At 36.8% G+C, this 15,100-nt stretch overlaps 1 protein-coding gene across 1 annotated transcript in view; it reads right to left on the bottom strand.

Annotated features, from left to right (window-relative positions):
• Window positions 1-15,100, bottom strand: part of LOC148883036 (exostosin-1b) — an 86,871-nt gene that overhangs the window by 24,198 nt on the left and 47,573 nt on the right. Inside the window, exons 2-3 of the mRNA XM_088986872.1 lie at window positions 3,949-4,042; window positions 3,068-3,175 (exon numbers count right to left, since the gene is read on the bottom strand). Coding sequence (XP_088842998.1) covers window positions 3,068-3,175; window positions 3,949-4,042 — 202 coding nt within the window. The remainder of the gene's footprint in view (window positions 1-3,067; window positions 3,176-3,948; window positions 4,043-15,100) is intronic.

Below are 15,100 nucleotides of genomic sequence, written 5' to 3'. Positions count from 1 at the left end.
GTCCCAAAAAGTTATGGAATTAGGGCATTCACCCATTATGTATTTAGGTATTTATTTAATTATGTATTTATGTATTTACGCACTTACGTAATTATGTATTTATGTGTTACAAATATGATTTATTTATGTACTTATTCATTTATGCGGGTCCCAAAAAGTTATGGAATTAGGGCATTCACCCATTATGTATTTAGGTATTTATTTAATTATGTATTTATGTATTTACGCACTTACGTAATTATGTATTTATGTGTTACAAATATGATTTATTTATGTACTTAATTATTTATGCGGGTCCCAAAAAGTTATGGAATTAGGGCATTCACCCATGATGTATTTAGGTATTTATTTAATTATTTATTTATGTATTTACGCACTTACGTAATTATGTATTTATGTGTTACAAATATGATTTATTTATGTACTTATTTATTTATGCGGGTCCCAAAAAGTTATGGAATTAGGGCATTCACTCATTATGTATTTAGGTATTTATTTAATTATGTATTTATGTATTTACGCACTTACGTAATTATGTATTTATGTGTTACAAATATGATTTATTTATGTACTTATTTATTTATGCGGGTCCCAAAAAGTTATGGAATTAGGGCATTCACCCATTATGTATTTAGGTATTTATTTAATTATGTATTTATGTGTTACTTTATTTGTTTATGTGTTTATATGTTAGTGTTTGTGTTTCTGTGTTTATTCATGTATTTATGTATTTGTGTATTTATGTATGTATTTAATTATTTATTTTTTGAGCTCAGTCCAAAAAAAGTTATACATTTAGGACATTCCCCCACTTATTTATTGATTTATTGACTGTGTATGTATTTGTTTATTGATTTATGAATTTATGTATTTACGCACTTACGCAATTATGTATTTACGTATTACTTTATTTGTTTATGTGTTTATTCATGTATTTGTGTATTTATGTATGTATTTAATAATTTATTTTTTAAGCTCAGTCCAAAAAAAAGTTATAAATTTAGGACATTCCTCCACTTATTTATTTATTTGTGTATTTATGTATTTATTCATCTAATAATGTATTTATGTATTTTTTTTATTCATGAGGGAACAAAAAAGTGATAGAATTAGGGCATTCACCCATTTATTAATTAATTAATTAATTAATGTATTTATGTGTGTATTTATTTATTTAATTTTTGAGCTCAGTCCCCCAAAAAACTATAGATTTAGGACAATCTGCCATTTATTTATGTATTTGTTTATTTTTGAGCTGGGTCCCAAAAAAGTTATAGAATTAGGGCACTCATCCATCATCATGATCCATTAATAGCTCATTAAAAATAATGAGATAAATAATTATTTGTCGGCGAGAATGCAGCACAAGTCCATGTCCTTTATGATTAATTCATTGCAAATTCTCTTGGTGTGCCAATGCGGCTAAACAAAAACAAGAGCTTCACAACAACTTTAAATGACCCAATATGCTGCAGCGGTAGGCAATTTTAAAGAAGATGAAAAACAATATGAGTATTGTCACATTTGTAAGTCTACGTGTTTTACTGCACCGTTGGTGGGCAAATATGATTTTTTTTTGGGGAGTGGTATATGATTGAGATGTTTTTTTGTTAGCCTATTTATGGCGATGATGTTTCAACCAATGTGTTCTTTTAAACACACATTGTGTAATTCTCTTCGTTTTATGTTTAGTTTGACAGCCAGTTTCAGCGTGTCATGAAACAGAGCTGCGTATATTTCATGACTTGGAGTGAAGACGAGAGGAATCATATTGCAATTAAAAGACTTAAAATATATTTCCGGCGAGATGGCCGACAGCATAATGAGCTCAGATTAGCCTTTGCTTGTGCCGAACGACTCAATGTCAAACAATGTTATTCCGCACTTGGTTCAAATTTCAGACTTAATTGGCATATAATTAACCCCCTCCCTCCCACTACTCACTCATGGATAACATGCACTTCTCTCTACTCGTTTGTTCTATTTAATTGCCGGTGTAACAAAAAAAAGTGATACAGTGAAACCTCGGTTTACGAACCCCTTGGCTTACGAACTTTTGGGTTTACGAACGTTACATTTATGAAAATTTTACCTTGGCATACGAACTTTTTTGTACACGGAGCTGCCTCAACGAGATATGTGTCATTCGCGAACGAGCCCGTTCTTCTAACAACAAAATGGCAGCCGACTGTTTGTGTCCTCTATTCCCCGCCTCCAGTCTTCGGTTAAAGCCACGTGATTGGTCAAGAACGAAGCAGTGACCGGGGGTGGTTTAAACATTAAAGAGACAGGCAGCTGACAGTGAGAGAGTTCCAACTTTGATACAGTTGTTTGAACAGTTCAAAGGCAGAGTGTAGATTGCAAGGTTAAAATATTCCACTAATCAAGCTCCACAAAAAACCCGCACAAGCCATCTGTACACTTGATGCAAAAAGCTATCAACCCAGCTAAACAGAACACAATTTATGAGGAACAAGGTAAAATTATCACAGCGAAAGCACCTACAAGGGATCATTCCTCAAGATGGTGAAAGAAGGTTACATTCCTCAAGTGTTTAATGCTGATCAAACCAGCCACTCCATTCCATCAAGCCATTAACGACCATCAAAAAGGTAAATAAAACGACTTTATTATACAGTACAGTTTATTTCTTTAATTATAATACAATAGCACATTTATTATACATAAAATAAGGTATATTTTGTGTAGTTTTAAGGCTTAGAACATTAGAAAGTAGAAAATTATGTTTTATGGGGACCTGGGAACAAATTATTCTCATTTTTAATGGTTTCCTATGGAAAATTAATTTTTGGGATACACACTTTTTGCCTTACACACTCTGTCTGGGAACCAATTAAGTTCGTAAGCCAAGGTATCAATGTATTTCTGGGCATTGCAACCGCTCGTCCAATGGAGGTCGATTAAGAACCCCTCGAAGAAAACAACAACAGCGCAAATCAATTCGAAAGGGAGAAAGAGTTTGTGTTCAGCACTTTGCAAGTCATATCGAGGTTGACTTCACGGGCGCCGATGGTGGTCTCCGCCGTCCCGTTTGCGGCTGATTTACCTGCAGCAGAAGCCTCTCGTCGCCGATGACTGCCGCCGTATTCCAGTTGATGATCTCGGAGAAAGGCAGCTCCCAGCCGTTACTAAGCATCACGGGTACGCATGCAGCCTGATGGGGATAAAGATAAAGGCAGAGTGATTTTTGGGGTGAATAACAGCATTCGACATCACCGAAAAGATCCACAAAAAGAACAAAAAAAAGTCATCAGGTGACTATTTTTCAATTATGAAGGGAATACAATACAATACAATACAATACATCCTAATTTACATGGCGCCGCAAGCGTGGCAATCTTAACGACTTTCCCCATGATGTTTGAGTACAAGATAAACTTTATTAAATGAAGCAGTTGTAGATGAAAGAGGAGAGGATGAACACCTCCTTTTCACCAGTGGATCAGAGACATCACGGTGGAATGTGCACGTCTGCTACAAGCTAAGTTTTGAAAGCAACCACGAAGCTGTCACCCTCATTTCAATCTCATATAACTCTAGACCCATATTATTTAGGAATTAACTATTTTTTCCCCGATGAAAGAAGAGAGTCTAACGTTTCTTATACTGGATTGAATGTTCATGTAGTCCTAAAACTCAATATTCCGTGGGTCCTGGAATTCGAGTGACAATGACAAAAACCCTGGCACTGGAGTGGACACATTAGCACGTTTGGCTAAATAACAACACAAACAAGAATTAAACGTCTGTATACGCTTGTAATAGTGTTTGATTCATAATTAATAACCGTTGTATTTTTTCCCCCTTGATTAGCTCATCCTTCAACGTGAAGCAACAATTACCAAGCTTTCAAAGGTGGAACAACCGAAAGGGAAGATTGTTATTAATGCCGCTTGCGGGCGCGCATTCTCGCCAGTGAGTCATTACCTGCAGGGCCTCTAGAAAGCGAAAGGAGCCCAACCTTCTGCCTCGGGGGACCAGGCAGAAAGTGGAGTTGTGGAGCATCTCTTTGTAGTCATACCTGCAGAAACACAACACAACAGTGATGTGAGGACAACTCTCTAAAAATAATAATGATAATCATAATAGAATGATGTAAACTCCTTCACTGCCATTCACAAATGTATTCGGAAATTGAAAATATGCCGTCGAGCGCCATTCCGGAATTTGTTTGGATTTTATTTTTTCATGCTTGGGTGCTGACAAAGCGCTGGCCATGGCTTCTGGCAATGTTTTTTTTTTCCTTTCCACAAGGGGGCAGCATTACAATTTTGTCCATGTTATCGCTTTGTTCCAGCTTCAGCTGTTGTTAAAGCGCTATGAAAACCAATATTTATGTATTGCATTGTCTTTTGGACAGACGCCCTCATTTCAAGTTCATGTAACTCCAGACCCATATAATTTAGGAATTAACTTTTTTTTGCTGATGAAAGAAGAGAGTCTAAGGTTTCAAACGCTGTATTGAATGTTTATGTCGTTATAAAACTCAATATTCTGTGTGTCCTGCAATTTGAGTGAAAATGACAAAAACCCTGGCACTGGAGCTGACACTGCCAGACACTGTGCAGTGATGTGTCCGGCGCATTGCTCAATCTGTCTATCTGGAATGAAAATGCAGTAGAGGGGGAAAAGACAGACCTGGGGTCTCCTTTCCACTCGCTCCTCTCTCCACTGAGGTGTGTCTTATTGCTCACCAAACAGGGCGATCAGCCCTGCCAGAGGTAATGAGCTGAGAGCGACACCTGCTTCCACCACACCGACTCTGAGTGTGTGTGTGTGTGTGTGTGTGTGTGTGTGTGTGTGTGTGTGTGTGTGATGTGTGTGTGTGTGTTACTGGACGGAGTCGTGGCAAAAAAATAAAGAGAAATGCTCTGCATCGGCCCATATGTTCTTACGGATTCCTTAAAGCAACAACATCGTGAAACGGGAGAATTGCCTTCAATGGTAAACAGTGTACAGTGGAAATGGTTTGCGGCATACAGTGAGACCTCGGTTTACGAACCCGTTGGCTTACGAACTTTTCGGTTTGCGAACGTTACATTTATGAACATTTTACCTTGGCATACAAACTATTTTTCAGGATACACACAGAGCTGCCACAATGAGTTCTCCTAACAAGAAAATGGTGGTCACTGTTTTGGTCCTCTATTCCCCGCCCCCAGTCTTCGGTTGAAGCCACGTGATTGGTCAAGAACACAGCAGTGAGGGGGGGGGGGGACAAGCAGACGACAGAGAGAGAGAAAACACATACACACGAAAGGGAGACGACAGAGCTTGAAACAAAAAAAAACAAAAGTGAAATGGTGAGAAAATTGATAGAAAACAGTGAAATTTGGACCTGTTTCAACTTTGATAGTTCAAAGGCAGAGTGTAGACTGCAAGGTTAAAATATCCCATCAATCAGGCACCACCAAAAACCCGCACAAGCTATCTGTACACTTGATGGAAAAAGCTATCAAGCCAGCTAAGCAGAACACAATTGATGAGGAACTAGATAAAATGATCACAGAGAAAGCACCTACAAGGGATCGTTCCTCAAGATGGTGAAAGATGAAGGCCAAGTTCCTCATTAAGTGTTTAATGCTGAGGAAACCGGCCACTCCATTCCAGCAAGCCATCAACGACCATCACAAAGGTAAAACGACTTTATTATACAGTACAGTTTATTTCCTTAATTATAACACCATAGCACATTTATTATACATAAAATAAGGTATATTCTGTGTAGTTATAAGGCTTAGAAAATTAGAAAGTAGAAAATTATGTTTTGTGAGGACCTGGGAACAGATTATTCTCATTTTAATGGTTTCCTATGGGAATTTAATTTTTGGGATACACACTTTTCGCCTTACACACTCTGTCTGGGAACCAATTAAGTTCGTAAGCCAAGATATCGCTGTATATGGAAAAAGTTTGAAAATGCACCTTCAGTAGGGGTGCCGGAAACAACAACAAGCTAGCTGCAAAGTCAAACCAACAAATCCACGGCTTACTTCCATACATACATGACCAAGCGCACGGCAGTTGACGACGATGGGTGACGTGATCTGTTCTTTAGCCCTAATGAAGCTTTTGGGGACCGGATTGGGGGGGGGCGTGACAGCTCCTGATAACAAGCCACCCTCATTTACACCTCCGCGCTCGCCGGAGACACGGCTGACACTGTTGCCGCCGCGCAATTCGCGTGAACATGCCAAAACTGTGTGAATTCACCTATCAAGGCAGACACCCCCTTGCCTAATGTTGAGTTAATATGAGTAATAAGTCATAAGACTAAGGCATTTGTAAGACGGTTTTCATTTCCCTCCACTTTTGTCTCAAGCCAGGAAGTTTTGACAAATGACCCTATTTTCTGTTCTATAAGGCATACCAGATGGTTTTTATACTGTGTTATAAATCGCATAGAATAGAAGTTAGGATAATGGCTGAGGTTGCGCTATGCATCCAGTTGATGGAGCGACGCTAAAGGAAATACAATACAATGAAGCCATGAGAACTGGTCGCAAACCGGACATGAAATCGGAAAATTTGAATACAAACGGGATTACAGTCAACACATTACACAACAAATGATGTTGGACAGTCTGTGGCTGGATGGATGCATGGCTTGAGGCGCCCGCGATGAGAAGAAAGGAACGTTAGGTGTGTATGTGGAACTGTCGCGGCTTGGAATTGAAGCGGATTTACATGGGATAGGAAAGGGGTGTCAAAGTTATTTTTTGCCGCGGGCCACATTGTAGTTATGGTTTCCTCTCGAGGGCCGTTATGAATTTGGGGAACCCGTTAGAATTTTTAAATCCCTTCAAATATTACATATAGAGCACACAGCAAATTAATGAATGACTCGTTTTCAAATCTGAAGTCAAGAATAATGACTTTTATTGTGGTTGACATCCAAAAATATGAAATTTTGGCTCAGATTTTAGCAATCATCATGGAATTTAACAAGTTTGATTTGCTTTCGCGGGCCGAAAAAAATGATGTGGCGGACCGGATTTGGCCCGCGGGCCTTGACTTTGACACCTGTGGGATAGGAGATGTGAGACAATCTCTTTTTGCCAATGGATGCTACAGCCTTCAATATTTAGCTTGTAGCCAACGAGCACATTCCACCATGACATTCCTGATCCATTGGTGAAAAGGATGCTTTGATACTCTCCTCTTTCATCTAGAAATGCTTCATGCAACAAAGAGGGTGCATAAAGTGCTTAAAATTGAATGACTGTCTTTTGTGTTGTGTCACATTATGATACAGTAAAGTCTCGTTATATCGATATTCTCGGGAATCGGAAAAAATATCGATATAACCGGACTATCGATATATCCGATCCTGCGGCATGTACATTTTCTCCTTGCGTTCATAGAAATAGTATCGGAATGAGCAGTACTATCGATATAACCGATATAACGAGACTTTACTGTATTTCGTTTTTGTTGTTGTTTGCCTTTACAGTAGTTCCTGTATTTTGCTTTTCTATTTCTTCCTTTCCTCTTCCTTCCATAACTTTGCTGCCGTGAAATGTAAATTTCTCCAATGCGAGACTGATAACAGCGAATTCAATCCAATCCAAAAATGCCTCATGGTCGTTTTTTTGGGGGGTGAAAAACGCCTTACGATACTGTACATGGTAATTTTTTGGGGGTGTAAAAAATGCCTTACTATATATATATATGTTAGTTTTTTTTCGGGCTAAAATGCCTTATTAAAAACTAAAAACTGTTATTTTCATGCCAAAAACGCCTTATTAGTCAGTCTTTTTTGTGGCTAAAAATGCCTTACTATACATGTTTATTTTTTTCGGGCTAAAAATGCCTTACTAAAAACAGTCGTTATTTTCATGCCAAAAACGCCTTATTAATCATAGTCTTTTTTTGTCGCTAAAAATGCCTTACTGTACTTGTATTTTTCGGGCTAAAAAAGCCTGACTATACATGCTCGTTTTTTGGGCTAAAAACACCTTATTAATCATGGTTGGGTTTTTCGGGCTAAAATGCCTTACTATACATGGTCATTTTTTTTTTCATGCCAAAAACGCCTTATTAATCATGGTGGTTTTTTTCGGACTAAAAATGCTATACTATATATACATGGTCATTTTTTTGTGCTAAAAACGCCTTACTATATGTACATGTTTGGGGTTTTTTTCGGGCTAAAAATGCCATGGTGGTTTTTTGGGCTCAAAACGCCTTACTATACTATACTATGTTTTTTCTTCATGCGAAAAAAAAATGTTTTTGGTATGTTCTTTGTGTCATCACGGCTTTGCAAATTTCATAAACTAGTTGCTGGTTGTGTGCATGTTGGCGAATGCACATGTCATTTTGTGTCGGGCAGAATATTTTGAGGTTACAATTGGCTCCTGATAATATTCACCACAAGATAGCCTAGCAACACAAACAGAGAAACAACTCCATGGTGAAAATAAGGCTTTTCGGAAAACTTTTCCAAAAAGTCAAAAGGGAAAAAAAACCGTTGAGTGCAGGTTTTTGCAGGACTTTTTCCATGTGTCGCGTCCAGATGAGCCTGCAGGTGGAAGCCTTAAAATAGGATGAGCCCCACTGTGTCAATCCACCCTGGCTTTGGCTTCTTCCTGCCTCCCACAGCTCCCTTTTCCTCATTTCCTCTCCAATACCCCGTTGATCCCCCCCCCCCCCCCCCCCCCCCCCCCCCCCCGAGTTAAACCGAGATGTCGTTTTTGACACGGGCTCCGTTTTCGCCGCTGTCTGACAAAAGCTCTTATGTGTCGTTGTCCTCGAGGCCTCGTTGGTGGATGAAACAGAACCACCGATCACCCCTGGAGGAGTTAGCTGACCGTTTTTTGGGTGCCAGATTCACATTACGATGATGATCAGAAGCTCCGAAAGCCAGTCATAGATTAGATTTACCTTTATTCGACTCGCAGTGGAGAAATTTACATTTCATAGCAGCAAAGTGATGAAAGGAAAGGAAGAAGTAGAAAAACAAAATACAGGAGCTGCTGTAAAGGCAGCCACTCTTTCCGTCGCCATCTTGAAGTCAAAAGAACAAAAAAAAACTAAATAACAAATAGCAATTCTAGATGAAAGAGGACAGGGTCAAAGCGTTCTTTTCACCAGTGGATCAGGGACGTTATGGTGGAATGTGCACGTCTACTACAAGCTAAAAAAGCTACTACAAGCTTTTCGCGGTTACTGTATGTTTACAATATAAACGACTGCCTCAACTTGCCAATTATTATTTTTTTTTAATTGCAAGTCTCATTGATTTTTACTTTGTGTTGTCATATTATTCGTTATTTAGTTGTTTTTTTTTTACTTCAAGATGGCGCAAGAGTGGTTGCCTTTCCAGCAGCTCGGGTATTTTGTTTATTTCCTTTCATAACTTTCCTGCTGTGAAATGTAAATTTCTCCACTGCGAGACGATTAAAGGTACAGTGCCACCTTGGCTTACGGACTTAATGGGTTCCCAGACAGAGTGGGTGAAAAGTGTGTTTCCCAAAAATTAATTTCCCATAGGAAACCATTAAAATGAGAATAATCGATTCCCAGGTCGCCATACAACATAATTTTCTAAGCCTTAAAACTACACAAAATATACCTTATTTTATGTATATGGGATATTTTAACCTTGCAGTCTACACTCTGCCTTTGAATTATCAAAATTGAAACTCTCTCACTGCTGTCTTTTTTTTAATGTTAAAAAAAAAACCCTCACAGTTGCGTTATTGACCAATCACGTGGCTATAACCGAAGACTGGGGGCTGGGAATAGAGGACAAAAACAGTCGGCTGCCATTTTGTTATTAGAAGAACGGGCTCGTTCGGGAACGACGCATCACTCATTGTGGCAGCTCCGTGTGTATCCCGAAAAATAGTTTGTATGCCAAGGTAAAAATGTCATAAATTTAACGTTCGTAAACCGAAAAGTTCGTAAGCCAAGGGGTTCGTAAACCGAGGTATCACTGTACATCCAATCCAATTCATTATTTCTTTTTTAATACATATTTTTTTTAATATAAACAAAGATCCACCTTGAGATCAGAGCTGAGATGCTTAATTAACTCCCGTTACTAGAACACGACGCTTTAAAACGGCCACCGGCTGACGTGGCGCCCAGCGAGCAGGGAGCGGGGCGAAAGATCCAATTTGTTACCACATTAAGAATGTTCACACGGATCTCTCAGACCGCCGACTGCCTTGCTAATTTGCTCCAAAGCGATGGTGCGCGTGTACTTGTGACATTTAAAAATCGATACAAATCTCCACACACACACACACACACACACACACACAAAAGATGCTGCATTATTCACACGTTTGCCAACAAAAAGCTCGTAAAAGGTTGTTCATAAATATAGCTGTCATCACGCCGCAGAAGCGCGCATCTGTTTTGTAAATAACTCCGAAAATTGTACAAGAAAGTAGATTCCGGGAGTAATTAATAACTAGCCTGGGAGTTATTATCAAAGTTGGAAGTATATTGTCTTCTGTTCTCCCGGGATAGGAACAGATGTGCAGGCGAAGACAACATTTAGGTTAAAAAAAAAGAAATAAAAATGTCAACTTCTGTGGCTCCAACAGCAATCACAATCAGGGATAGTGTATTTCCAAACAAATATTTGAGGCGTTCCAACGTCCAATCTTAGGTAAGTGTTTAACTAATTAATTCAGCAAGAGGGTTATTTATTTAGTTATTTTTACTGTCATTTATTGATATTATTTATTTGTTCATCTGTTTATTTTTTTTTTAATTTATGTATTTATTTCTTTATTATTTTTCTGTCAGTGTATTTATTTATTTGTTTATCTATGTATTTATTTGTTTTTATTCATTCTTTTATGTATTTTATATTTCCATCTATCTATCTATCTATCTGTTTATTTTAGTATTTGCGTACTTATTCATGTATTTGCAATTGTTTACTCGTTAGTGTACTTATTTAATTATATATGTATTTATTTATTCATTCATTTATTTTGTCGTCTATGTATTATTTATTTATTAATATTTCCATCAATGTATTTATTTATCTGGTTATTTATTTTTGCATTTGTGTATGTACGCATTTGTTTATCTGTTAGTGTATTTATTTGTTTATCTATTTATTCCTTCATTTATTCATTTATGTATTGATATTTTCATATTTTGATGTATGGATCTGTTTTCTTATTTGGGTAGTTATTTATTTGTTTATCGTTACTATACTTATTTATTTATTTTGTCATTTTATTTCTGTAATTATTTATGTATTATTTCTATTTTCATCTATTTATTTGTTTATCTGTTTATTTATTTATCTTTGTATCCCATCATTCCTTCATTTATTTATCTGTGTATTTATTTGTTTTTTATTCGTGTATTTATTTATTTAGATTTTTATCGATTCATTGATTTATTCATTTATTTTCCTGCAGGGTTTTGGCGTGTGATGGGCAGAACATTTTTAATCTGCGCATTAGTCATAGCTTACCATGGAACATTTTTAGTTATTTCCCCCCCCTCCCTGCACCCCTCTCCCTTCCATGACTTCCTTTCCATCCCAGCCGACGCATCTTGGAAAATTCCCCCTGTTCAGCTACCACGGGATGAAGCCATGTTCCATTCATCTCATTTATCACGCAGGTACACACACACACGCTTCCCTGGAAATTCCCAAGTCACCAGGATGTGATCAGGAAAGAACGACGTTGCGGTATTTTAAGTCCGCGGAGGTGGTGCCCGTCCACCTAAAATCAGACTTCTCCACTTCCAGAGAGTAAATCAGGTAAAGTGATCAGACGGTTAAAAGAGCCCAAACCCCCACTTCCATCCTCCACATTCTGATTTCGGATCTACCTCAGATGTGAGGGGGAATATTCTCCAAGTAGCTCGATAAAACACGGTCCTGACATGATACTAATTCACTGGGATGGCTTCACTCTGGCAATCTTTTCAATTTGTCCCTTCTCATTTATAGCGCTGACAGCGGAAGGAGACAACTTTTCACTTATGTTTAGTGTCTTTGGGATACTTTTTTTGTTATGGGCTGAGTCAGCTCCAGTATGTTGCTGCCGTCCAGTCGAGTGGAAATTCAGTCGTCAAACGTGTTTTTTTTTTATTATTTCGACGGGTGAATTTTGGACGTTTTAAGCCCTAATTTAGATATGCAACACTACAGGTGTCAAACACAAGGCCCGGGGGCCAGATCTGGCCCGCGTCCTCATTTTATACGGCCCACGGGTCCATTTCGGAAATGTCGACAGATTTTTTTTTTACATTTTCATACGTAATAAATAAGATACATTCTAAGCATTTCTTGGTAAACTAAATCCCACATGATTATCATTTAAACAACAGTGAAATCAATATTTATTCTTCATCATCTCAAAACACACCTATTTAAAATTCCATTTTCTGTTTCGCTCTCTCTGTCTTGTTTCTCTTTATAATTGTATTTTTTTATTGCATTGTATTTGAGATTATGTTTTATTTATTATAGTACCGATGCTTGTCTGTGACTGTAAAGTGTCCTTGAGAGCTTTGCAAGGCGCTTAAAATGTAATGTTTTATTATAATTATTATTATCAGTATTATTATAAGTAGTAGTAGTATTATTATTGACATCTTTACATGCTTTTAGTCATAACAGACTTCAAAGTGATGTGCAAAAAAATGAATTTGACAGGGCAAAAAAATAAAAATAAATTAAGATAAAATAAACAATAAAAAAAATCAAACAAAATATAGAAAATACACCAAAAAAATTACACAAATCAGGAATAAATAAATAAATAAACAAAAAATACATAAAAATACTAAATGAAAAGAAAAAAAAAACATGACACATAAAATAAAACACGCAACCAGCCCCAGGGCAAAAAGAAATAACAAAAATTAAATAAAATTAAATCAACCATAAAATAAAATTACAAAAATATATAAAAAATACACAAAACAATTACAAAAATCAGGAATAAATAAATAAATAAATGAATAAATAAATACAAAAAAAAAATACATAAAAAATACAAAATGAAAACTGAAAAAACATGAAACATAAAATAAATAAATAAAACATAAATATATAAATAAATAAATAGGTAGGTGATCCGCAATGTAACCTAAGCATAGCAAACCGGACCGGCGTGAGGACAGACATTGCCAAAACGTGACGTAAGGTGCTAGACACACGCGTCCAGAAAGATTTGCTGCCTGCAGCTGTTTGACTTGCTCCACGACATCAACAATCGGTTCACACGCCAAACACGTGTACGCACACAAACACAATTCCATCGCTAATTGGCGCCTTGCTGTGTGATCTTGCCGATAAAAGGGTCTGGAGCTTGGTGGATGCTCGCCAGGGACCAGATGCGCCTTCTTACGTCACACACCCAGATGCGACCCCCTCCCAAACGCCTGGGGACCCCTATTAATTTGGCATCCCTTAAAAACAAATAGCAGGCGTTTGCGGAGTTTGGACCTATCGGCACTTGTTTGCGGTGACCACATTTTAAAACACTGACACCATTTGTCATTGCAGCCAATGAAAACATGGCTGACTCCTTGAGCTCTTTCAGCAAAAACTCTCTCACACACAAAAATTCAACTTAATCAGAACCAAAACCCCAAAACTTTTAATTTCCTGTCTGCTCACACACGTATTCCCCCTGAAGAGTCTTTAAATCAAAACGTAATTGTGTCCTGGAGCCAGCGAAGAGGCTCTGTGAAGAAAGAAACAGCAAAGGCAAAGCCATCGGAGCTAACACCGCCAACAAATCTGTCAACATCTTCCTTGTTGCGATACGCCGTAACCGGAATTTTAACAGAGGAAGAAGCAACGCACCCCTTCTGTTTATCATCTGTTTAACCAGCGCCGGATCACTGGAGCAGATTACCGTTTAGTGTCGGCGTAGAACTGTGACAGAAAAGCAGACAGTTTTTTGCAGTGTATTGCAACGATGCTTGAAGTCGAAGGCCCGACTCGGACTCAGCTAGGGATAAAAAAATACAATAAAATAACATGAATACAAACAATAAAAAATACAAAATGCAAAAATAATACAAAAAATACAAGGCAATACAACAAATAAAAAAATATGTAAAAAAATACAAAATACAAAAAAACATACACAGAATAAAAAAATAAAAATGCAAAAACAAGACAAAATACAAAAGATACTAAGTAAAAAAATACAAACTACAAATAATAAAAAATACACAAAAATTCAACTAATAAAAAATACAAAATGCAAAAATAAGAAATACAAAAAATAAGAAATACAAAAAATACAAGACAATGCAACAAATAAAAAAATATAAGAAATACAAAATTAAAAAAAACAAACATAGAATAAAAAAATAAAAATACAAGAGATACTAAGTAAAAAAATACAAACTACAAAAAATAAAACGCAAAAAATATAAAAAAACAAAAATTACATGCAAAAAAATACAAAAAAAGCAAAAATAAAAAATATAAAAAAATAACAAATACAAAAAATACAAGACAATACAACAAATAACAAAAATATAAAAAATACAAAAAATACATACACAGAATACAACATTAAAAATACAAAATACAAAAAAAAACACTAAATACCAAAGATACTAAGAAAAAAAAAACTACAAAAAATACAAAAAATAAAACACACAAAATAAAAAATACAAAAACTACAAAATACAAAAACTGCAAAAAATATGAAATACAAAAAAATAAAAACATAAAAAATAGAAATGCCCCAAAAAAATATACAAATTAAAAATACAAAAAAATAAAACATAAAAAAATGCAAAATACAAAAACAGAATTTCTCAATAATTATGTGCAGACTTTAGAGAATGCTCTTGAGTGTTGTCACTTTTGGGACCCCAGGGCGGGGGCGGTGCCGTGGATAATAAAAGAGGAGGGTTACAGCTGTCAATCAAAGACAGCCAAGGCAAGCAAAGCAATAGGGTACCCGGTGGGTTCATCAGTACCACGTGTCAATCATGCCCAGAGATCACAGTGATTGTCTGTCGGCACCCGTCTGAGAGCACGAGGGGACGCTGGTGGAAATATGCGTGTGTTGTGAGAGAAAATGCCGAGGACGGGCTTTGAGAGACAAGTATCATGGGGAGA

This window comes from Hippocampus bargibanti, linkage group LG20 (assembly GCF_051943395.1).
Source record: "Hippocampus bargibanti isolate YZ-2025 linkage group LG20, ASM5194339v1, whole genome shotgun sequence".
Lineage (NCBI taxonomy): Eukaryota > Metazoa > Chordata > Actinopteri > Syngnathiformes > Syngnathidae > Hippocampus > Hippocampus bargibanti.
This window is presented reverse-complemented; position numbering and strand designations above follow the sequence as displayed.